The 26,105-nt window shown below is 36.0% G+C and overlaps 2 protein-coding genes and 1 long non-coding RNA gene across 4 annotated transcripts; 2 read left to right on the forward strand and 1 right to left on the reverse strand.

Moving 5' to 3' along the window:
• Positions 1 to 288: 288 nt before the first annotated feature.
• On the reverse strand, positions 289 to 679 carry LOC127566406 (uncharacterized). Its single transcript, XR_007955710.1, has 2 exons — positions 538 to 679; positions 289 to 431 (listed from the first exon to the last, which is right to left on the reverse strand). It is a non-coding gene; the product is annotated as an uncharacterized LOC127566406 (long non-coding RNA).
• Positions 680 to 2,746: 2,067 nt separating this feature from the next.
• LOC117563906 (uncharacterized) lies at positions 2,747 to 2,869 on the forward strand. The gene has a single exon (XM_034242475.2). The coding sequence runs from the start codon at positions 2,747 to 2,749 to the stop codon at positions 2,867 to 2,869; it is 123 nt and encodes a 40-aa protein (XP_034098366.1).
• A 1,023-nt stretch (positions 2,870 to 3,892) lies between these two features.
• Positions 3,893 to 25,751, forward strand: LOC117563891 (protein-tyrosine sulfotransferase). 2 transcript variants are annotated; one of them, XM_034242455.2, is made up of 7 exons: positions 3,893 to 4,060; positions 7,912 to 8,042; positions 13,986 to 14,226; positions 14,299 to 14,478; positions 16,050 to 16,186; positions 16,283 to 16,481; positions 23,683 to 25,751. In XM_034242455.2, exons 1-7 carry the CDS (start codon positions 3,896 to 3,898, stop codon positions 24,163 to 24,165), a joined length of 1,536 nt encoding a protein of 511 aa, XP_034098346.1. In that variant the 5' UTR covers positions 3,893 to 3,895; the 3' UTR covers positions 24,166 to 25,751. The 2 variants fall into 2 exon arrangements, with proteins under 2 accessions (XP_034098346.1, XP_034098353.1); XM_034242462.2 differs by having other exon boundaries at positions 16,283 to 16,443; positions 23,683 to 23,837.
• Positions 25,752 to 26,105: the final 354 nt, after the last annotated feature.

The following is a 26,105-nucleotide window of genomic DNA, read 5'->3' on the forward strand; positions in this document are numbered from 1 at the left end:
TGAATTTCCCCCATTAAATAAATTCAATAATATTAAAATTGTATAATAAGCATATAAGAACATGTCTCATGTCTGTCTGGCTGTCAATGTTAATGGAACATGTCATTTAACTAAATTTCATTAATAATGCAGAACGAATGAACTTTTGTTTCTTTTTTTTTTGTGGTCTCTTATATTCATACATATAAAGAATTATTTTATATAGAACGAAATATTATCATATCAGTCCATAGTGACTTTGCTTCCTGTAACTTTGCCTAAAATTGCGTAATAAGCTTATCAGAAATATTTCGTATAGTACATTTATTTCATTTTGCTGTTTGCAACAGTTGTATAGAAATGAAACGATTATATACTTTTACTTAGTAGGCAAATTCTTCAATAGTGAATCACTTCCCAGAACTTTTTCAGATTGCTCGCTTGGAATTGTGCTAAAATAGATTAATATTAAAGTCGAATAATATGCATATATTAGCACAAATGTAATACAAGTATAATCAATATTAATGCAAAATATATGTATGTACACTCAATTACTTTTTATACCCGCTGCCTATTGGGAAGAAGGAGACATCTCCAATCCCGTCAAGTAAATATATATTCATGATCAGCATAAACAGCCGTGTCCGTCTGTCCGTGAGTCCGAATGAACACCTAAATTTCAGAGACTAAAGAGTTGGAGATATAATTTTGTTTCAACAGTATTTGTAATGTTGGCACGGAAAGCAAATTTTTGCCGCGCCGACTTTTGCCACCGTAAATCAAAAAAATCGAATAATAAGCCTAATTTCAGTTAATAAAAACTACAGTAATAACGATTCCTGAAAATTTGGTTGCAATCGGATAAAAGTAGTCGAAGTTATTTAAGAAATACTTTTGTATGGACAAAAGTAGGGTTTTAAATGCTTTGGCTGAAAATCTGGTATTCGATATTCCAAATATAGCCTTTGGTATATCTTTAGTATTTTTGTGGTACATTAATTAGGCATATTTCAAAATGAAAACCAAACTGTTTTTAGTATGGTGTAAATTTATTGTGAATTATATAAAAATTTAATAATTTGAAAAGCAATAAATTGATTTTTTTTGTGCAAAATCATAAAAAAAATACCAATTTCTTATACTTGGCAATTTCTGTAATATTTTGAGAGAGTTCTCTAGAAGTTTTCCCTCCGAGCGGCGCGGCGCCAGCGAGAGGAAACTTGTGAATTGTAAATTGCCAAGACATAATTGGTTAACTTTTGCGCGCAATAATTTGCTGTTGGCGCATCACTTAAATGAGTTTAAAGCTATACATATAACTGATAGTTGTGCCGCCCACATGACACAAGCTTCCCCACAGTGGCTGTGAATGTTGGCATTTTTAAACAGAACTGTCAGTGGAAGAGCCACAACAAGCAGCAATACACACACACACACACACATACACAAACAGAGAGAGAAGAGCAGAGCACTTGCGGTTTGGACTCCAGCCTCGCCAATTGTCAATCACTTTGGCAGTAAGGTAGTCAGTTAGTCATTGAGTCAGTCAGTCAGTCAGTCAGTGAGGCTACAAAAGGAGCATTGTAGGAAATAAATTGACAAGCGAGTTGAGAGCAACAAGCAACAAACACATCTTCTTCGCATTGAATTGAAATTGTGTATCGATTTGGCGATAAGCGAACAGAGACTCTTGCAGCAGTAAATATAATTTGCGACAAAGCGAGAGACTAAAGAGCAGTCACAGTTCAGGTGAGCTGTAGTCCTGTGTCGTCCTGCATTCCAGCAACTGCAGAGTGCAGAGTGCAAGCCAGCTAAAGTCGCCGCTCAAGTGTGCTGCAAGAGGTGACGAAGAGTGCAAGAGAGAAGGAGAGAGAGAGAGAGGGAGAGGGAGAGGATTAGATGGCGCGCGACAATGTTGCAACATTGGATACGCAACGTTTGGCTGGCTGGCTGCCTGGCTGGCCACAGTTGCAACAAGAGCTGCCCCTCCTCAACAACATCCGCCATTCACTCCAAGAGGGGGAGAGAGAGAAGTGTGACGAATGTATCGCGTACTCAACTCACTATATGGCCACTATATGCTCGACACTTGAGTCCAAGTCAGTGGCAGACAAGCAAACAGGGTTTAATGCTAGTCGTCGTAGAGTTGGGGGATGTTAAGCAGCTTAAGTTTTCGATGGGCTGCTGCTTGCCACAAGACAGTGTCAGATGACAGAGAGAGAGTGATTGAGAGGGGGGAAGAACACACACACACACACAGAAAGGCATAGAGAGAAACACGCACGAGAACATGGCATGAATTTATAGATGTTTCTAATCAAATATCCCCAGCAAACATAATAAATATGTTTCTATTTATTTGCACACATATAAAGTACTCACACACACACACACACACTTGTGCAACACTCACACACACACACACACAGATCACATAATATTTCATTGTTGGCATATATTTCAAGTTGTTTTGGGCTTTGTTTGCACTGCCATCAGCGGCAATTGTTTTATGTGAATGTCGTCTATCTGTGTGAGTGTTGTGTCAGTGTATGTGTGTGTGTGTATGTGTGTTGTATCTGTTGCCTGTCGCCAAAGTACTTCAGTTGTATCTTTTTCTATTACCACTTTTTGTTGTATTGAATTCGATTGGTTTCGATTGAATAGAATTGTGTGTTTGCATGTTGCCAATTGTTCTAATAGTTCTCCTTCTTATTCTTCTTCAACGACGACTTTGTGTCGCATCTCTTTTCTTTCTTTCACAGCTATGACGGAGGAAATAACCGGGAATTGGAGCTATTATGTGTATATATCACTAACATTGGTTCCAGTCTATTTGGCATTTCAGCTCATTAAGTTTTTGGGCTGGCAGCTATTCGTGAACAACTGAGCAAATATCAACAACAAAACAGCAGCAAACACACACATTCACACACAGCAAGCGAGGCACTCATAATCACAATTTTAGAATTAAAGAATTGAAGCTGCAATTGCAGCAGCAGACGCAGCAGCATCCCAAAGAGAACAGAGTTCGTCTGCATCGCAAGTTGCAAGCTGAAGCTGAAGCTGAAGTTGAAGTTGAACGTTGCAGTTGTAAAAGGTGCGTAGTCATTTCAAGGCAGTCGCTGCTGTCAGTCGTCGTCGTTATCGTTGAGAGAAGAGAAAGAGACTTTCAGGCAAATAATTTGAAAACTATTTAAATATGCTTATGACTGAAGTTTTTTACTTTTGCAGACAAGGATCTCTGGCGGAGAGACAGCACAAGCAAGCTCGGGGCTATATAAAACATAATTTGCCTAAGTAAATATGTTTAAAATGCAATAAAAACAGCACAGCACAGCACAGAGAGCTAACCAAGAAGAACTCTATGCAACAACGGAAGCGATAAGCGGCGCATAAAAATAATAAACGTAAAACGTGGAAACGTTGAAACGGAAGCAAAGTTAGAATTGAAAATTTTGTGCAGCAAAACTGACCGCAGCGCGAGTCAGTGAAACAAAAACTCTGTGGAAAAAAAGAACACAGAAAAACGAAGCTTGACTGCAAACAAAAGCCAAGGAAATGCAAAGCAATCAGCGTCATAAACAGCAGCAAAAGGAACAAGAACAACAGCAAGAGCAAGAGCAGCAGGATAGTCAAAGCAAAGGCATCTAAGTGTAAACAGCAGCAGAGAGGCGCAAAACTACACACAAAATTTTTGTGAAGAAACCAATTTACATATTTAAGCTCTGTGTGCAACACAACGGTTGCAAAAGTCAGTCATCAGTGTAAAAAGAAGGTGGCATCAATCGATAAAAGGCTAAACAAATAGACAGGACAGCTCGGTCGAGTGGCTTTGGCTGGACTTGATTGAAATCGCACAAAATCGAAGGCAGTTCCAGAGAGAGAGAGAGAAGGATATACAGATATATACTAGATGAAGATGCGGCTGCCATATCGCAATAAGAAGGTCACCCTTTGGGTGCTGTTTGCCATAATTGTTGTCACCATGTTCCTATTCAAATTCACCGAGTTGCGACCCAACTGTCTCTTCAAGCTGGATGCCACAAACGATTTGGCATCGCAAATGGTGCACGTAGAGGTAAGTGGACAAATAAACAAGCCAAAGGCCAGAGAGAGAGAGAGAGCGTGAGCTAAAGAGAGTGTGAAGAGGGGAAAGATATAGTTGAAGTTTATTTACACTTGCGGCCATGTTAGTTAGAAATGAACGCGCTGACCAGGCGACGATTGCAATGATAAATCAAATTGTGGCAACAACCAATCGCTTGCTCTCAGTTTCTCTCTCTCTCTCTCTCTGTTTCTCTCTGGAGATTCAGGATAACTAATTTCATGTTGACTGCACACGCTGACCTAACCGCAAGCCATGCAAAGTCATTGGGGGATTTGCTGGTTATCGGATGGTCGAACACCATTTTGTAAACATCAGTTGGCCAAATGCCATCGGGACTAACAGTTCTTATTATGCCACACCCCCCTTCGTTCCGTCCCTTTTCGGTTCTGCGGTTCTGGCTTCCCTTTGCTTGGACAGCAGAGAGAATTAGATTGTTGGCCCCGGATACTCGAAAAGAATTCCGCATCGAGAGCAGCAAAAGCAGAGAAGGAAATCAAATCAATTGGCCACGTATCAATTTTCACAGCCAAAACGGTTGCTTTTAGCCAAGCTGCACTGTACAGACAACACAACGTGTTAAGCACTTAATGGCCAAGAGTGTGTGTATGTATGTGTGTGTGCAGAGTAATCCATTGATGTGTTCCTCCTTCTTCTCCCATTGAACACAACACAACACGAGGCAAATCAATTAGGCAGCCAGGCTTCACATTTAATATTGTTCCGTATCAAATGGCTGGGTGCAGCTCAGCGTTTTGTTATTCCGTTCTATGCATAATGTGAATTTAATAATTTAATATATACGCAAACACTTGATAAGCACAAATCAATACAATTTCGAATGCTTATCAATTGTGCAGTTATTGATTGCACACACATACACACATACAACGCTTCCAACACTTTCAATTGCGACTCACTTGTTCACATCAGCAATAAGTTGTGATTAAATCAATTGCAACTTAATTGCAAACCATATTCTTTATTAAAATGATTATTTTTATTGCTGCTGCAGCAACTTGGCTGCAATTAAATGCAAGCAACGCCTCTTGTAATCAACACAAATTTCAGGCATCATTTCGTTTATTTCACCAAAAATGAATATTCCGATTTTTTTCTTTTGCGTTTGCATTTTCCAAGGCAACTTTGTATTTCTTTCTCTCAAATATTGGCAATTGCAATTCATAAATTTGTGTTATTTCAGTCTCCAATTTATTTGTCTTATAGTTTATTCAAATGCAGATATTTTCTCTTTTAATCAACAAAAATTTCCAGACATCCAAAATAAAATTGAGCTTTATACAGAATTTTCGGTAATTGGCTATTGAATATCATAATTCAGACACGTCAAAGATACTACATGTAAATTCAATACTGTAAAGAATTGTTTGCCAAAGCAACTTTAATTTATATTTCTTACAGTAAATATTGACAATTGACTTTAATAACACATAGATAACATATTAATGTGGATATTTCCACAGTCTCATCAATTTATCCGCTACTCACAGGGTAGAAGGATATTTTAACATTATACCTCCAGGAAATGTATTTAACAGACAGAAGAAGGCATCTCCAAGCTTATGATCACCGTTAACAGCCGCCACGATATAGCAAAGTCCGTCTGTCTGTCTGTCCGTCCGTGTGAACCCCTAGATCTCAGAAATTATAAGATAGAACTATAATTTATTACGGCGGCACTTGTTATGTTTGTTTAAAATTTTTAAATCGATTTGCAAGCGTAACTTTAAAGCTAGAGTCGCGATTTTTTGGAAGAAGTTATTTATTATTATGTTATTATTGATTGTAGTACTATATCAATATACCAAATATAGCTTTCAGTATGTTTTAGTACCACACTGCTTTGCTTTAATTCAAAATAGCTGCAAAATGCAATTATCAAAAACCACACCTAAAGTTTTTTACAAATTGTTTGCCTTTACCATAGCAACGTTATATGATATTATATAAGTAAAAGCAATTCAATATGATATCTCAGAGTTAATGTAGATTTAAGCTCTTTAACATGACAAACAATTAAATGCCACAATCACCTTTTGTAATCCACACAAATTGCAGACATCATTTCACTTATTAACTCAATATGAAAATTCTGTTTTATAAGCCATTTTTTTGCATTTATTAAAGAAATTTCATATTTCGGCAACTGGCAATTTAATATTAAATGTCTTTTTAAAAAAATATATATGTATATAATATAACATAGATATCTATTTATATGCAGAGCTGCAAAATAAAATTGTGGAAATTATTATCATTTTGTGTAGCATTTTTTGCCTTTGCCAAAAGCAGTTTCATATTTCTTGCAATAAATTATGTCAGTTAAAAAGCAGAAGTCAGCTTTAAAAAAATATAGATATATATATATATATATATATGCTCATATAGATACTATATATACTATATAGAAATGTTTTAATATAAAAAAGCATATAAAGATGTGTTCATTGAAATAGCAGTGCTACGACCTATGCTCTTAAAATTGAAAAACTTTATTATAAACTCAATTTTGAGACAAAATTTTGTTATAACTGCCTAATATGTTTAGGTTTAAAAAAATCCAACTTTATTAATATTTAGGAACTCAATATTTTAACAAATCTGGATAATATAAAATAGATGAATTATATTTTTCTTTTAAACAGCAGAGTTAAAAGAAAAATAGAATAAAATTCAAAATATATAATTTGTATTTCACTGTAAATTTCTCTATTACGCTCCACTTAAGTAAACTAAGTAACTGATAATTTAATAGCTATAAATATCGATTTTTTTGTCACACCATTCAACATTATTTTTAGGTGTAAGATCAGTCCGTAGTTTATCATTATTCATTTATCGAATTGTGCACAAGAATTTCGAATTTTCAAGCGACTTCGGCTGTGATCAATATTATTAGGTCGCAGCACTTTGTGTCTGTTTTCACTCCCTTCACCCCTTCCTCTCTCTCTTTCTCTGCTGCGTTCTTATCACTTTTTTTTTATTGACCAAGTGATAAGAGCTAAGAGAGAGAGCACATACATTAAGTGGGCAACTGGGCATATGGCATATATACAAGTTATCTTGAATCGATCGCTGACTAATCGAAAGCGGTTTTTTTGTTTTGGTTTGGTTTTGGTTCTTTTTTTATGGCCAGCTGGCAAATCTCACGCCTCGAATATTAATTTGGTTGCTTTTATCGGATCTTCTGCTTAGGAAATTTGCACGCAAATTTTACCACAATGAGGCAGCGTTTTTAAGCATTGCATATTATATGGGGGCTCAAGATACTCGAGAGTGAGGCGCTTTTCCTTTTTTTCACAATCTGCGTAGGCAAATCCTTTTAAATTGACATTAATGCGACAGGCGCGCGCGCCAAAGGTTAAGGGGCAACTCAGCTCTTTCACACACAAAGCACACACACACACACATACACTTGCATAGTGTGGCAGACAGGTGTGTGTGTGTGTGTGTGGGTGTGTTGTTTTTTTTTTAGCCTACGCAAATTCAGTTGGCATCAACGTCACCTTCCTGTGGCACCCGACATCCGTTATCCTGCCATCTGCCACCTGCCGCCAGCCAGCCAAAAGTTCACTCCCATCTCCCCAGCTGCTTCATAATTATCGTCATTATCATTATCATCATCGTCGTCGTCGTCGTCGTCCTTGTCGTTGACGTTGTCGTCAACAACTGGGAGCCACGTAATTTTTTGCCTACAACGTATTTTTTTTTTCTAATTTAATTTCATTTTTTTTTTCTTTTCCTGTTCGTCGCCTGTCGCTGTCGCCCGTTGCTGCTGTGTGTGCCACGCCCACTTTATCCAGAAATACGTCACAGATGACAATCAACGCGTCTATTCATACAACCGTGAGATGCCATTAATATTCATAGGCGGTGTGCCCAGATCTGGTACGACATTAATGCGCGCCATGCTCGATGCTCATCCCGATGTGCGGTAAGTTCTTTTTATCCATAAGCCACCTTCTCATTTCCGTTTCCGCCTGCCTTCTGCTCTTCTTTATCACCCTCCTCCTGCTCACCTATTGTCATCCACCTATACATACATGTATATACTATGAGTACATACGTGTAATTCATACAACCTGTTTGATATTTACATATGCCAGGCACAACTTTCGTCTCTCACAAAAATATTGTTGATTGATTGCACTAAGAGGAAGTTGTGCCATATCCTTTTCAATATTCGCAAATTTGTTTGACGTTTAATCTACAATTTAGGTTCTTTTCATCACCATAAATATCCATTGCATTGAAATTATTTATTGATATAAAGTGCTGTTCACAATTTAGTTTCATTTCACTTTTTTACTTCATGTTTAATAAGCACCTAGTGCTATAATAATTAATTTATCTTTAATAGTTTAGTTGCATTTCATTCATTTACCTTTTTTTTTTTTATAATAATAATTTATCTTTCACAATTTATTTACATTTGCTTAATTTACTTGTTTTTATACCCGCTACCCATAGCGTAGAAGGGTATTATAACTTTGTACCGGCAGGAAATGTATGTAACAGGTATAAGGAGGCATCTCCGACCCTATAAAGTATATATATTCTTGATCAGGGTCAACAGCCGAGTCGGTCTAGCCATGTCCGTCTGTGTGTCTGTCCGTATGAAACACTGGATCTCAGAGACTATAAGAGATAGAGCTATAATTTTTTTCGACTGCACTTGTTATGTTTGCACGCAGATCAAGTTTTTTTCAAATTTTTGCCACGCCCACTTCCGCCCCCGCAAATCAAAAAAATCGAACAACAAGCCTAATTTTAAAGCTAGAGTTGCGAATTTTGGTATATACAATAAATACTATAGTAGTTATGACTCCTGAAAATTTGGTCTGAGTTGCTTTGGGGTCTGGTACATTGTGCCGTCTATGGTATATTTTGAATGGTGTACTATATCGATATACCAAATATACCTTTCGGTATATTTTTAGTATTTTTGCAGTATATTCGGTATATTTTGAAAATGATACCGCAATATTTTGCCTTTATTAAAAATGGGTAGCGGGTATCTCACAGTCGAGCAGCTTACTTACTTGTTTAATAAAAGTCTTGAAGATAAGCAACGAGTTCTACAATGATAATTTATCTTTATGTCAAAGTAAAATGATATTCTTCGATTATCACAATTCTTCAATTCGTTGCGCAAAATAAATAAAACAAAAAACAAAAATGATTCATATTCATTCAATTGTTTTTAATATATATTTTTTTTTCAAAAAGTGTGATCACTTATAATTTTGTTTTAACTTAGTCAACATTAATCTTGATTAATGAACAAAATCCTAGAGAACAATATATAATCATTATTCCGTGATATTTGAAATCAAACTGAAAGTAATTGCGGTTTGTGTTTTTAATTATAATCTTAGCTGCTTTGGTTGGCAATTTGGTATATTGTGTATTCGATGGTATACTTACAATGTAGTACTATATCAAAATACCAAATATTGCCCTCGCTATATTTTAGTATTTTTATCAAATTTTGGATAAACTTACTCATAATTAATTAACAATCGTAATATATCAAATTAATATTTTAATAATTACGATCTGTGCTTTTAACTATATTCGAGTTACTTTAGCTGTCAACAATTTTTATTTTGAAAAACTGAGTTATTTACTGTATTTGTTTATTTTTTTCTTATTGAAATGTAGCTTAAGTACAATTATTTTAACTTTTTCTTTCTATAAATTCTCATTTCATTTTTGTTGAAAAATAACTTGAATTAGAATTAACTTAGAACTTTAGAATTTTTCTGCTTGTTTTTTATTGTAACTCGACTGCAATTATTTTAACTAAATTACAAAAACTACGATTGAAATAACTTTTGTTATAAACAAAAACTTAAAAAGAGCAAGTTTTTTTTGTCAAAAGCAAATTTTCTTTAATTAAAGTAAACGCGAACAAATTGTCAAGTTTCAAAGGTTCTCAAAAAGCTGAACCATAACTCTAATTGAAGCGAAATATATGCTAACCAAATATGCAGATGCACAAACCAAAAGAAGTTTCCAAAAATAAATGATGCACCGCATTTCATAGGTTTCAATGCAGCCAACATAATTACTACATACAGATAGCTTGTATAGATAGCTTGGCAAAAACAAACGCTGCGTATACGTTACATTTAGCAAACGAGGCATAATTAATTTGAAATGTGACACCTTATGCTGATGATGTAATCGATAAGCAGATGTGGAAATGGATCATGCCAATCAGATGTTGAGCTAATTTGTAGGAAACTGCACAACACACGTAATAAACATGCTTATGTATGTATGTGTGTGTGTATACAAAAAGTGAATGCGTGTGTGTGTGTAAAAAAAGAGCTGTGCTTGGGTCGAAACTTTTGAAATAAATTGGAGAGGAAACGAGAGGAGAGGCGAGGAAAGCAGAGATGTTTATTATATGACATGATGGATGGTTGGATTCATCGTTTGGCCAATTGGGTATCTCTCCACGTCCCAGCCTCATTCTCCCTCTCTCTCTTTCTTTGTTTCTGCTGTCACTGTCTAACGCTTTTTTGCTGCGTGTGGAGGACGAACGTAGCTGTCAGAGAATGAATTAGATTATTAAGTTTTCGTTACGCATGAGTAATTAGCCACGAATTTTTCGTCCTTTGTGCAGCCAGATGTGAGTGAGTAGACAAAGCGATGGACGGTGGCGGCGGGGGGAGGGAGAGCAGCGGGGTGAGCAATGAGTTTAAAGCTTTTCCCTGCTTATTTTATTAACAATTTCCCTTTCTCTTTTTATATACATGCTATATATGTACATATATATACATATTTTTTTGCCAGTTTTGACTTGTGGCTCTTGGCTCTAAAACTGTCTGTCGAGAGTCCTGAATCCTGAATCGTGGTCTTTGCGCTAGCCTGTCGACAGCAGTGAATGCCACGTTTTTTTTTTTGTCCTTTCTCTCTCCTCTTGAGTTTTTCTGCACAGCACAATTTCCGCTATTTAAAAACTTACATCGCGGCAGCAATGTATTTAGTTAAATTTGTGCCACCATTTACAGATACATCTCCCAGCTCCATCTGTAGATCCAACGCGTCTCCTATGTAGATTGCTTCAGTGTTGTTTTGCTTCGGTTTTCTTTTCACGTTTATTTTTTCATCTTTTTTTTGCGATGGCCTCGTTAGCTTTTGTTCGTCCGATTTGCATATAAAACACGCGCATGTAATAGCTCCCAAGATTATATATATTTGCCAAAGAGAAAGGGAGAGAGAGCACCCTTGTACTCTCTGACCTCGACTCTGGTCTCAACTCGACTCGACTCGACAGCGCGGGGCGATGGCAACGGCAACGAGACAACTTTGTGACTCATGCACTCAAAGGCTTCGCAGCAGATGGCAGATTAGCACAGGACACTCCAGCTATGTGAAGGGGTTTGGTTGTGAAGGGGGAAGGGGAGAAGTGGGATGTTAGCTTGCTAATGTGTCGCACTGCAAATACATTTCGCATAGTATCAAAGGACGTTTAACTAATTGTAATCCAAGCTGCAAATCGCAAATTTGCTGCATTGCAAAAGTGTAGCATACTTTTGAGCACTCGCTTAAAATAGCAAAGCTCATCAAATATTTTGCTGTCGAGCTCAATTTCAATTGAGAAACTAACTGGTATATTTTCATCAATGCCAGAGTAATGGTAATGATGTCTGCATATTATTTTCTATAAATACTTGCTTTAATAATATGAATAATGCAACACATCTTTACAACAAAAGTGTAGTGCAAAATAGACAGCTCAGCAAATATTTTGAGAATTTCAATTGAGAAAATTACATATAGTAACTTTTGAATAATTTTGCAATATTCAAATTATCAATTTTCTTTTGTTTAAATGCTTAATGTATAATAATACACTTATAATTGCCCTCAGTTAAAAAGAGCAAAAATGTTGCAAAGCTCATCTTAAATGTAATTGCAATTGCAATTGTTCGATTATTTTTCCAGACTTGACTTATTCATTTTCTTTTGTATAAATACTTAATGACCATTGCTCATATTTGAGGGCAGCATAAATAATAAAAGTGTAGCATACTTCTGAGCGCTTGCTTAAAATATAAATGCTAATGAAATATTTTGATACAATTCAATTCCAATTAAGTTAAACTAGATTGCAAATACTAGATTATTTTGTAAATCACATTCATAATTAAGCTCTGCATTTAGAGCATTTAATTCGGGCATCACAACTTTAACTTCAACTGTTGCCACTTGAAATTAATTCAATTTGCAAATCAACGACTGCAAGGCAAAGGATTTCCACAAGATTTCTGCACAGTTGCATAATCGATTAATCGATTTATCTGCCTCAGCAATCTTGAGTTAATTGCTTAAGCTAAGAAAACACCAAAAAAAAAAATACAAAAATCAAAAAAGTAGAAAAGTACAAAAAGGGAAGGAGAAATGAGTTGAGCTTCATTTACAGCTGCATATTTGACGCTGTTAATTTGCAAATTAAATGACGCTGGGAAACAAATCAACTGTGGGGGCCAGCATAGCTCACTGATTAAAGCCTCCACATTTTGCGCCTCCTCGTCTCTGAATGTGCTTTAAGTGCTGTTAAGAGAGGAGCGGAGGCAGGATTGAAAGAAGAAAACCCGAAAACGCGACAAGCAATTTCGCAATTTCGATTTTATGCTAGCATGTTTGAGTTGTAGTTGGAATTGGAATTGAAATTGAAATTGAGTTGAGCTGAATTGAGTTGAGTTGCGAGTAACCTTTTCCATTTGGCCGAATGCATTAGCGAGAGGCCCACAAAAAACACACAGACAAACAGCCAGCCAACCAACCAACCAACCAGCTGCAACAGGCACCGAAACAAGGCAATGGCAATAGGCAACAGGCTGCAACATGGTTTTCGGGCGACAGAGGTGGAGGCGGAGGCGGAGGCAGCATCAGCATGCGACATCCGTTTGCGCCAAAGCCGTATCCAAAGCCAAAGCGAAAGCAATGCGATATCAAACATCATTGTGTTGTTCTCCATTTTGTAACATGGCATCTCATGCAACATACGACAACGAGCACTCCATATCCTAGTATCCTGGTATCCTGGTATCCCGCTTTCCTCCCATTGCAGCATATCTCACATCCTGCTACAATTGCTACTGTTTCTCGCCATTCTCCCGCTACCAACCACTTGGCAGCTTAAACTACACAACAAGAAAAACACGTGCTAAATAGAAAAAAATCTTCAATCTTTAAATGATTAAAGCAGATAAATTCTTAAATCAAAGAACAAATTTTACAATAACAATAACTTTTCTGAATGCCAAATTGCAAATATGTCAAAATTGAATCCCGAACAAACAAGCGCATATAAAGATAAAATTCATGAACTTGGATTGTTTAAAAGAAATCAAAAAATAATTTTTTGTTAGGTGGTACTTTTATTTTTATGACCATGAACAAATTTCTTGAATCTCGACAAATTTTACAAATTTAAAAAAGATTTTTTTATTCTCAGCAAGAATTCTTTTAAAGAACAAACAAGTAAAGTAAAGTAAAAGCAAAACAGTGCGATATTATTCCTGTAATATACACAAATTAATATACCAAAAGCTATAATTGGTATATTGATATAGTACTACATTAAAAATATACCAAAGAGTACAAAATATACAAAAGAATTTCTTAAATAACGTTTCATGTCTTTATTTGTAATGTCAAAATGGTAATTGAGATTGGAAATCTTGTTTCAAGAACTTTTTCAAATTGCAATTTTGTTTCAAGTTTTGAGCACGTAATTTTTCTCAGTGTGTTGTACCTTGCTTCATGCTTCCGCCATTGTTTTGCTATATGTCTCTCTTTCTCTCTCTCTCTCTTTCTTTGTCTTTTTGTCTTTTTCTCGTCGGTATCATCCATTTAGCTGCGGGCAGGAGACGCGCGTCATTCCGCGCATTCTGCAGCTGCGCTCGCATTGGCTAAAGTCCGCGAAGGAGTCGCTGCGACTGCAGGAGGCGGGCATCACCAAGGAGGTCATGAATAGCGCCATCGCCCAGTTCTGCCTCGAAATCATTGCGAAGCATGGCGAACCGGCGCCGCGTCTGTGTAACAAGGATCCGCTCACACTCAAAATGGGTTCCTATGTTATCGAGCTATTTCCCAACGTAAGTACGAGCAACTCTTCTTCTTTTTCTACATCGTTTCTATATGTTTTCCACACACACATACACTTACAGGCGAAATTCCTATTCATGGTGCGCGATGGACGGGCGACGGTTCATTCGATTATATCCCGCAAGGTGACAATCACCGGCTTCGATTTGGCCAGCTATCGTCAGTGCATGGAGAAGTGGAATCATGCCATCGAGCTGATGCACGAGCAGTGCCGTGACATCGGCAAGGAGCGCTGCATGATGGTGAGTTGGTGTTGTTGCCGCGGTGGGGTGGCAACCCTGATGTCGCGTTTATTTTTCATTTTCATTTCATACCAAATGGCAAAAAAAAAAAATAACACAAGCATGTAATTGCATTTAAAAGCAAAAATCACTAACAGTCATTCGCTTGTCGAGACAAGTAGAGCTGAGGTGGCAACCCTATTCACTCCCATGTGAATACTGTCTGCAATAACTGTGTAATTGCATTCGGATGCAAACAAAATGCACTCGCAGGAATAGAAATCATAATTTGTTAAGATGCATTAATTGCATGATGAACGTAGCACACGTAGCTTTTAGGTAGGCAGCAACCCTGGTAGTTCACTTAAGAGTTCTTTTTGAAATGTAGAAATAATTACTCGATGAAATTTGCTTAAAGCAATATAAATTATTTTTAAAAACTATAAATGCTTTCACAGTTTTTCGAGTGAAATAAGGTGGCAACCCTGCTTCCCATTAAAGCAGTCTTTGATCATAAACTATTATTAAAAAAAAAAACAAGTTTGTTGGCAAAAATAGCTTAGCTTTAATAAAGTATATTTCTGTATTTCTTGCTTAGTCAACATAAAAACTGGTGGCAACCCTGCTTACTATTAAGCAAGTCCTTAAGCATAAATTGATAATCAAAAAATTAAATTTATTAGCTTGCAATCTTAGCTGCTCAAATAGCTTCAACTTTAATCAAGTTGTGATTGCTTAGTTGCCTTAAAAATAGGTGACAACCCTGTTTCAAACATAAATTGATTACTAAAAAATAAAAGTTAAACTTAGAATAAATTAGCATTGGCATTAACAATTAAGTATATTGCCTGCATAGATACCATAAGGTCAGGTGGCAACCCTGCTTCCTATGAAGCAAATCTTCAAACATAAACTAATTTGTGGGCAATTTCGTTTACTAAAAAGAAAGTTAAAAGTTAAAGTCAAAATATTATAAATTAGCTTTTGTACATTTACCTTTGAGTCAGGTGACAACCCTGCTTCCTATAAAGCAAATCTTCAAAAAAAAAAAACTAATTTGTGGGCAATTTTGTTTACTAAAAAGAAAGTTAAAAGATAAAGTAAAAATATTATAAATTAGCTTTTGTACACTTACCTTTGAGTCAGGTGACAACCCTGCTTGCTATGAAGCAAATCTTCAAAAAAAAAACTAATTTGTGGGCTATTTTGTTAACTAAAAAGAAAGTTAAAAGTTAAAATAAATTAGCTTTTGTATATTTACCTTTGAGTCAGGTGACAACCCTGCTTCCTCTTAAGCAACTCGTTAGAGTAGATTAGCAAGCGTAATGAAAACATAAATTGTTGAGCACGTAAAATGAAATGGTCAATGTGCAATTTTGCAACAGTAATTAAAATAATCATTTTCTGAATCGACTTAATAATTTCTGGAAAGTAATTGCAACAATAATTGCAGTTCAAAATAAGATAAAAATGAAGTTCTCGTGATGAAAATTGCAATGCTTACAGCGCTGTTCAAAATAAGAATGCCTTAAGCACACACTTATGCACTCTTGACTTAATAACAATGGGAATGTTCTTTGTGTCTTCAAAAGGTTTACTACGAGCAGCTGGTGCTGCATCCAGAGGAATGGATGCGAAAAATCTTGAAATTCTTGGATGTGCCATGGAACGAAGCTGTGCTGCATCATGAGGAATTTATTAATAAGCCCAATGGAGTGCCGCTGTCCAAGTGAGTATAAACAACGAAGTGAGTCGAAGGCGATGGCAAAGCAGCATTAACTAATTGGAAATTGTGTGCACAACACGAAAATATGAACATCAACAGGGTGGAAAGGTCGTCGGATCAGGTTATCAAGCCGGTCAATCTGGAGGCGCTGTCCAAGTGGGTCGACCAAATACCGAGCGATGTGGTGCACGATATGGCCAACATAGCGCCCATGCTATCCGTGCTGGGCTACGATCCGTATGCGAATCCCCCGGACTACGGTAAGCCAGATGCATGGGTGCAGGACAATACATCTAAGGTATGTGCAACAAACATTCAGACAGACACGACAGGCAGGCAGGCAGGCGGGGTAAGGTGGGTAAGGCAATCCCATTGAGGCAGGGCCAAAAGTAACAACGAAACGAAATGAGACGAGTGGAGTCGAGGCAAGTCGAGTCAGACACATTTTGGGGCAGGTCAGAGACAGTCAATCGGGCAGACAGCAATGCAATGCAATGCAATGCTGCAACACAAACACACAGACACACAAAGACAACAACCGCGACACGCTGTTCACCGCATTCCCCTCTCCTCCCCCTTTCCACCGCTCATCCACTTTTTCGTGCCACGCCGATCCGGATATCCCCAAAAGCATTCAACATGGCGCCCATCCCTTTTGTTGTCGCTCCAATTTTGTGTTGCCATCTTCATTGTCATTTTTGTGTGTGCTTCGGTTTCATGCAACCCGCTGTTCATTGCTGTTGTTGCTGTTGCTGTCGCTGTCACTGTTGTTGCTGTGTGGTTGTTGCTGCAATTGCAGTTGCTGCTGCTGCCAGTCGCTGCTTCTGCTGCTGCTGCTGGTTCTGTCATTGCCATATTTTGAACTTTTGCTTTGTGGCAACGCATTTCAGCCATATTCGTATATTCAGCTTTGTGTTCTTGCACCGCATACCCTGTAAATTTCCGTTCAAATAGCAGCAGCAGCCACAATTTCAAATTTATCACATTGCACACATGTCGCATACGTAATTTCTCGGCATGAACATAATACCATTTGTCACTTTGTGTTAACACTAAAATGCACGTTTCTTAGGGTATTTAGAGGGCACATGCAGTGCACTTTTATAGGGTATTTAGAGGGTATTTGCAGTGCAGCATTAGAATGCACTTTTATTAGGGTATTTACAGGGTATATGCAGTGGTAGTAATAATACTAGTAGACAAATTGTAACTAACACATATTAATACGATTTTTTATGAGGGCATTAGGTAAGGGTTTAAGGGTTAAGCTAGAGATAATCTGTAAACCTCAGAGCATATTTAGCATATTTTTGGCAGTTATTCGTCTTAGTTTAACTCGATATTATGTATATAAATTTGTATAATATTTATTTTGGTATTTAGAGGGTGTTTGCTAGTCGAGCATGCTGTATACTATTGCATACTTGTTACACATGATTTTGTATATGTTTTGTAATTTTTTTTATTTTTTTTTTTTTTGTAATGTTTTGTTTGTTTGTTTGTTTCTTGCACTCACCTTTTTTTTGCACTTTGCATTTTGTATATATTTTCTTCATTTTTTCTACTTTGTTACGTATTTTCCTTGTTTTTTCTTGCCCTCTCTCGTATTATTCTTTTTTTCAGCCACTTTAACATGGGTTCGTATCGCTGTCGCTGTTGTTAGCATTCTTGTTGATGGGCGGGGGAAAGGGTGGAAAGAGGCAAAAGAGGGGGGTTGCACTCCCTGGGGTCATACACACACACACACATACACACAGTTAGCATACGAACACAGAGTAGAATCATATCGATGACAATGATAATGATGTACACTACGAGCAAAAAAATAAAAAAAAAAAACAGAAAATAGGAAGAACGAAATTTGCCCCGTTTGAAATGTGTTTTAGATACACACAGCTTGGGGCACGTTTGGCTGGCAAAAACAATGGCGGCAAGCACTTAGTTTGGTTGCATGCTCATTTGCCTGTTGCAAAAGTGCCTCTGTGTGTGTGTGTGTGTGTGTCTGTGAGTGAGACTCGCATTCTGCATACTTATTTTCTATTTTGTCTCTGCTTCGTGCTCGGCTTTAGCCAATTTGATCAACATATTGCCAGGCACAAACCATTTGTCTCCCTCTCTCTCTCTCTCTCACCCTCTCTCTTCTCTCTCTCCCTCTTTCGCTGTCTCTCTGTTGCCATTTGAAAATCAATGAGAATACAACAAAATATGTAGCATACTTTCTGGGGCCAGCTTATAAAATAAATATGAATTGAGCCATCTCAATTGTTGTGCACAAGTGGCACTCTCTATTCCCAGCCAGCCAGCTTGCCAACTAGAAGCTCCCATCAATTGTCTGCTGCTCTAAATACATATTGCATTCAACAGTCGCCGCTGTCAAGGACATATTGGGGCATGTCGAGAGCGATTTTCAGTGCTGCGATTGTTTACAGCAACACAACCAAGAGCCAAGAGCCAACCGTCAACTATAAGCCATAAGCTCAAAGCTCATTTCATTCAGTTGAAGAGCGCAGCGAAAAGTAATTGCTATAATCTCTTTTCAATTATTGCAATTATATTGATTTTTCTTTTTCTTTATTTTTGTTTTTGAACATTCACAACATTTAACTGCATTTTTTTGTGTGTGCATTGGACTAGAATTTAACTAAACAAATTTAATTGACATTTGTTTTTGTAAATCTTAGTTAAATTCTAGTTAAATGTTTATTTAAGCAACTTTAACTCCGTTGGTTTTGCTAATTTTCGCAATTATTATTCATTTAATTCAATTCAATATTATTAATGCAGTATTTTAAATTCAGTTTCAATATCTAACAAAATAATTATATTATTCAATTTAAACATAAAATTCATTTTAACTTTAATTCGAATCCAATTAGCAATTCTAGCTGAATTATAAATTTAGTGTCGAGTTCTTATTAAATAATTATGTTGTATTTATTTTCTAAACTCTAATTCAATTCGAAATGCAGTTTGAACTACCAATTAAGAAATAATATTTCTTTTAAACATCAACAATTTCAATTCCTTTATGTTGTTTATCTTTGCAATTAGATTGTTATTCATTTAATTCAATTTAATATTTTTCATCACTAACATATAAATGCAGAATCAATTTCATATTAAATAATGATGTTAATTTTCTAAATTCAAATTTAATTAAATACAGCTTCAATTTGTAATTAATGATATTTATTTTTTAAACATCAGCAAGTTCAACTTCATTATAATCCTAATAAGGATGATTTTCATTATTTAGTAGCTCTATTAAAAATCAAAATGCAGTTTAATTTTTTAATTTAATTCATTTTCTAACCATTAACAACTCTTATTGCATTATTTTAATTAATATTGTAATAATTATTATCTCACTCACAAAATATTCATTTTAAGTTCAGTGTCATTTTCGAATGAAGTAATTAAAGCAACAATTGACAAACCAGTTAATTAATTGATTAATTGCAATCTAATTTATTTAAGTGGTTGATTTTTATTTCTTAGTAAATTCAGTATGAAATTCTCATTGAATAATTATATTGATTTTCTAATTTATTTAGTAATATTTCAATTTAAACATTGAATATTGATTCAATTTAGTTTCTTAATTCATAATTTCAGTATCAAGTTCTAAGTACAATAATTTATGTCATATTCAATTTTTAAGCATTATCATCTGCTGCTGCTTTTGAATTTAATTCTTTTTTAATTGGCAATTCAACTAGACTCAATAAAGAAAAAGTTCTACTGGATTTAGAATTAAACTAGATTAACAAAGAATTTAATTTTTTTTTTAATTTTGAATTCTTGGTTAATCTTGTTGAATTCTAAATTCCGTATTAATTTAAAAATAATATTAATTTTGTATTCTTAGAGCCTCTCAGTTTGTTATGGCACTTAATAAACGAAAGTTTACAAGTTTATTTGAAGAGTCGAAAGCAAATATTAAACAACAAATTCAACTAGCGGAAAAACTGAAAACAGCTCGCGAGAAACTACACAAATTTCTTCTTTTCTTTTTTTTTTTTTTTGTTGGCAAGCAAAAGATTTCTCAACTGGCTCCGCGAAAGAAAACTTTGCGTAGAAATTTGAAAATGCAGCTGTAAACTTTGAGAGGAGCTTTTGTTAGTGTTTTAAACAAATGTCCTGTCTTAATGCAATTTAACTTGGGTTAATTTAATATTAATAATTGCTGATTTGATAAAAGAAAACAACAAAAAACTAGAGAAAAAATGGCTACAAAGGCTAAACTGTTAAATAACAAAAAAAAAAAAAAAACAGAACTGAGCAAAAGAAACAGCGCAAAAGTAAAGAAGCGACGCTTAATTTACATGCAGCTGGCCAAAGGAATGCAAGGGGCGTGGGGCAGGGGTCGGGGGGCGTGGCAGCAAGCAGTGCACATCCTGTGAAGTCCTTTTTGCCGTCGTCGCTGTCGCCGCTTTACACGGCGCGTTAAATTAGCGGCTAATTAATTAGAGCAGAGCTCTGAGCGCGCAGTCGAGTCGAGTTGAGTTGAGTTGAGTTGCGATGAGTTGAGCTGGCGACTGACTGACTGACTGAATGACTGGCTGCTTGAATGCCAAGTGCAGTTGTGGAGTGGCAACGAGTGGGGGACAGCCAAGTGCTGATGCGGTTGCCATTGCTGTGTTGCTGTCGCTGTCGTCGTCGTCGTCGTCGTCGACCTGTCGCATTGCCCATTAGTTGGGGCGACATTTGCTCGAGGACTGCTCATAAATTAAAATTGCAAGCAACTGACAAGCAGCAGCTGCTGTTGCTGTGAATGTTGCTGCTGCTGATGTTGCCCTCCAGGTGGCGCTGCGGTGCAGTGGGGCGGTTAAAAGCGAGTTGTGCCTCAACTCGCATTTGACTGCAACTTTGATTTTTCGATGCTGTCACGTTGCGCCACGTTTGCTGTCACAACTGCAATTGCTGTTTGTACCAACAACCTGACAGCTCCAAATTCGCTATACACAGCTGGTTGAGTGTGTGCGTGTGTGTGTGTGAGTAAAGGGGAAAGAGAGAGAGAGAAGGTTGCATAGCAGCTCGCCATAAATGCCAATTTAAGCTTCCAACAAGCGAGAGATATGCCTGCAAACACAACAGAGACTCGCACCCAGTCTCCCCCCCCCCCTCTTCCTCTCACTCTCACACAGCTTCCCCGTCAACCCCTCACCCCCCATCCCCCTTAGCACTCGCATGTCGTGTACATATGCGCAATTGAAATGCCAACAACAGAACGGCAAACACACAAAGAGCCTCGAGTTGCATGTGCCACCTTCTCCCCTCCCCCGCTTCCCCCCTTGTTCACACCCGCCTCCAGCTGGCGTTTACTATCCGCAGGGCGCCCAACGTGCGTCGATTTGTCTATTTGTTCATTCTCTTCGTTCTCTTCCGCCTCCTCCTCCTGCTCTACCAGCTGCTGTTGTAGCATCAAAGGCAATTATAATCAATTGAAATGCCGCCAATTTTATTTTATGCGCGTAATTTATGTTAATTGCAAATATTTTTAATAAATTACCTTTTTGCCCATCAGCCCAAAGCAACACGGAACCGAACAGAATTTAATATCGTGTTGCAAATGCATAACTTTCTTTTTTCTTTTTTTTTTTGGCATTTTAATATGCTATCGACAAAATGCAAAAATTAAAAATTAATTGAGCTGGCCAATTTAGTGGAAGTTTATCTTTTGCGCTGCGACTCTGCGCAATCACAGTTGCGTTTTCCCCGTAATGTGGAATCAATTGTGTGTGCATGCCGAAAATGCAAATGATTTTCACTTTTCCTCTCCCCTCTCCCCTCTGCCACAATACATAAATTCATATAAATTCTATGTAGTTTTGTGTTTTATGCGACTTTTTAGGTTTATCGCAAAGGATTCCCATAGAAAACTAGCATTTTGAATAAACAAATTTGAATTTGCACTTTGCTTACTAAGCAAGCAACCAACAAAAAAAAAATTAGCATACTTTTGTGGGCAATATTCAAATTTCATATAAATATGGATTGTTCGGCAAAAAGTCAAATTGAGGCTTCAAAATGTGTAATCATTATTTTAACGTTTGCTGCAAAATCTTTTTTTTTTTTTTTGTATTTATCACTTTTTTGCTTTATTTAAAAGAGCTAAAAGTCAAATTAACGCTTCAGCTTATCATTAAAATTGCAAATTAAAATTAAAAGAGTTGCAATATTCTTTTTTTATATATACATTTAATTTCATTTAATTTATACATTTCATTTAAATCTGAAATGTTACTTAAGCCAAAAATGTTGAATCATTTATTTAGTGTTTAATTTGCATTGAAAAGATCTATAATATATATTTATAAATGCAGATTGTGAACACTTTACTTTTATGTATCCATCTCTGCCAATCTCAAATCTTAAATCTTTCGCTTAGTCTTTAAATTTAAAATTTCATGCTCAATCATTAATTTAGTGTTTAATAAAAAGTGCTGCAGAATTCTTCCTTTTTTACATACATATAAATCCAAAAATTGTATTAAAGCTTCAGCCTATCAGTTAAATTAAATTTTAGTTAAATGTTGGATCATTTATTAAGCGTTTAATTTGCCATGAAAAGAATTGCAAGATTCTTTAAAGTTGTATTTTTTTGTTTGGCAAAAAGTCAAGTTGTTTTTTTAGCATTTAAATTGCAATGAAAATAGCTGAAATATTCTTTATTTTTTTTGTAAAGCTGCAGCTAATCTTTTGAATTTAAATTTTGTTCTTAGGCCACAAATGTTGTATCATTTATTTAGCGCTTAAATTGCAACGGAATCAGAGCAGCTGCATCATTAATCAATGGGAATTTTGTAGCTTATCAAAATTATGATAAATGAAGCGAGCCTTGCGACCCCAAAAGAGGTTTCATTCGCAATTAACGTCAAATCGTGTTTCGGAGGCGGCATAAAATGTCGCTTAGAATTAGCGAAGATTTGATTCGATGTGTATGTGTGTGAGTGTGTTGCAGCAAGCATTATGTGTGGTGCATTTTGTGGCAAGAGCATATAATATAATTATGCCCCGAAAATTGTTGTTGGCTATGTGCAACACGCGTTGCATTTACACTTAATGTGCATCTGCTGTTTGCATGCATAATGATCACAATTATGATGCGGGACCAAAAGCGGGGGCTGAGGGGCGAGTGTTTACAATGTCCATTGGTTAATATGCACAACAGCAACAACAACAACAACAGCGACAGCAACAAATAATGACAGCTTATAAATAATGGGACACCAGCGGGCATTGGCATCTAGTAGAACGCTTGAATTACGTTTTATGCATTGAGAGGCGAGAATACGTGTAAACACATACTAATATATATACAGTATATACATATATGTATATGTATGTATGTGTGAGCATATGGATTTTTATGATATTAAGTAGCATAATGCCAAGCTGTTGTGTTATGTGGTGGGTGTATTTTTGCCATTACTCATTTGTGTCTCTCTCTCTCTCTTTCTCTCTCTTTCTCTATTTCTCTCGATGAAATATTGTAGCTAAAAGCCAACCGCATGCTGTGGGAAAGTAAAGCGAAGCAAGTGCTGCAGATGGATACCAAGCCAGATGAGACAGATAATACCAACAACAACAACAATAACAACAACAATAATCATAATAATGAAGATAATGCCATTGACAAGAACAGCGACAACAACAACAATAACAACAAGAATATCAATAAAATGCCAGAGCAACAACAGCAACAACAACAACAACTTCAAGCGGCTGAACAGGATCTGGAGCAGGAACTACAACAGCAACAACAACAACAGCAACAGGAGGAACAAGAGCTAGAGCAGGAACAGGAACAGGAGCAGCTGTTGCAGTCAAAACAAAAGCCAAAGGATGTCATAACGATAAAGCAGCTGCCGTCTAACTACAACAACAACAACAACCACAACGAGAAGAAGAAGCTGAAGCACAACAGCAACAACAACAACAACAAGCAGTATGCCATCGGTGCATTGGAGGATACATGATATCCGCATATACCCATCAGATTACCACGCGGCAGGCATTGAAGCACACACAACACGAGATGACAAAGCACACACAAACACACACACACACAGACAGACACACACAACCATAAATTTGCAATTGTATTAGAGTATTGCATGTGTGCACCAAAATGCAGCAAACATACATGACTATCTATATATATATACACACACACAGATATATAACTACGCAGAGATGTATGTGATGTAGCTGATGATGTACACAACAAAAAAAAAAAAAACAAAAAAGAAATCAAGTTGCAGCCACCTAAAGAACTATTAAATCGATTACAAATAAAACCAAATGGTTGCTAACGCTCCACTTAAGTACTCTACTCTATCCCAGACCCTCATTCCCCTACCCCCCCCCTCCCTCTCTCCCCTAACTAGCTTTAGCCCTTTATATATACCTATATATGATATATATGATGTATGTATATGTAACTAGCATATTTTAGCTTTTTTTATACAACGCCTTTGGCACTTTTTCAATACTTTTTTATACGTGTTCTATATATACATTTTTTTTTTGTGTATTCATAAATTGTAATTTAGTTTTTTTTATTTTTTTTTTGGATTGTACAGAAAAGCAGGCTCAGTTTTTTGTAAAGTTATTTCCGTTTTCGGGTGCCAGAATCTCAACCTGCAAGCTCAAAGAATAGTTTTTAAAAACAAATTTTGCCCTGATTTTAAAATAAATGAAAATCTACTATTAAAAATGAATATATATATTTATATATATTTAAAAGAACAAGAAAAAAAAACGACAGAAGAGAGCTTTTAAACTGGAAAATAAATTTCGAAACGATTTACATGTAGTCGATGTTATACAAAGTGAAAGTGAAAGTGAAAGTTTTGCTTGCGATTTTCGAGAGCCTTTAACTTCGTTTTTATATAGATAAAAAAAAAAAAAAAAACAGAAAGTACTATATATAAATAAATGTGTTTTGTTGCAATAAATTGACTGAATGTATAATACATGGATATATATACATATATATATATCAACTATATATAAAAAGAAAACAAACAAATATATATATACATATGTACTATATAAACATACTACGCATAACGTATATGAGTGTCTAATGTAAATGTTAATGGAAAACACACACACACACTAACAAACACAAACTCACACACACACACAGGATTACGCAAAATAAACATAAATAAAATAAAAGGCGAATAGGCTTAATAAGTATCTAAGAGCTGTTGACATTGTAAGGCTTAGTTTAATTAACAATAATAATGCGAGTCTATCTTCCGTATGTATTGTTTTAGTAGGCAGTGTGGCCCACACACACACACACACACACACATAGCACTCTGTCCGTCCGTATGCGTATCTGTGTGTGTGTGTGTACGACAGAGATGGCAAGCATGTAATTACCGTTAGCTGTTAGCTTTTAGCATAATTTTTTTTTTCCTTTTTTTTTGTGTGTCTTTTAACTAAATAATTCATTGCGCTTTGTTGAAAAGAAAAAAAAAGAATTGCTGACAATAAAAGTTAAATAAAAAAAATACAAAAAAAAAAAATAAATAAAGTTTGCAAGGAGACAGCAGAGAGTAACAAAAGAAAAACACTAGCGTATCGTCGTAGTAATAATATTTACACACATATTGTAGAATGTGTAATGTGTATATTTAGCCACTGTTGCGTTATAATTATTGTATGTAAATGTTTAAACTAAATGTGAAATGTGAACGTGAACGTCAATGTGAATGTAATCTATTTTTGTTAGCTTCCATGGGAAAATTTTGTTTTAAATATTTACCCTACACCTACACATGCATGTAATTATATCAACAAACTGTTTTGTTGAACGATACGAAAAGAAATCTACATTAATCGTAAGCTTAACATTAATCTAATAAGTCAATGTCTTAGCAATGATGAAATGAGGTGGGTGGAG

The sequence above is a fragment of the Drosophila albomicans genome, chromosome X, assembly GCF_009650485.2.
Source record: "Drosophila albomicans strain 15112-1751.03 chromosome X, ASM965048v2, whole genome shotgun sequence".
Classification (NCBI taxonomy): domain Eukaryota; kingdom Metazoa; phylum Arthropoda; class Insecta; order Diptera; family Drosophilidae; genus Drosophila; species Drosophila albomicans.

Bases quoted from the DNA above. Each gene is read 5' to 3' on its own strand.
- LOC117563906 (XM_034242475.2), top strand. From the start codon at position 2,747: ATGACGGAGGAAATAACCGGGAATTGGAGCTATTATGTGTATATATCA.
- LOC117563891 (XM_034242455.2), top strand. From the start codon at position 3,896: ATGAAGATGCGGCTGCCATATCGCAATAAGAAGGTCACCCTTTGGGTG. The intron at 8,043-13,985 runs GTAAGTTCTTTT...TCATCCATTTAG, and splicing joins GATGCTCATCCCGATGTGCG to CTGCGGGCAGGAGACGCGCG. The intron at 14,227-14,298 runs GTAAGTACGAGC...ATACACTTACAG, and splicing joins TTATCGAGCTATTTCCCAAC to GCGAAATTCCTATTCATGGT.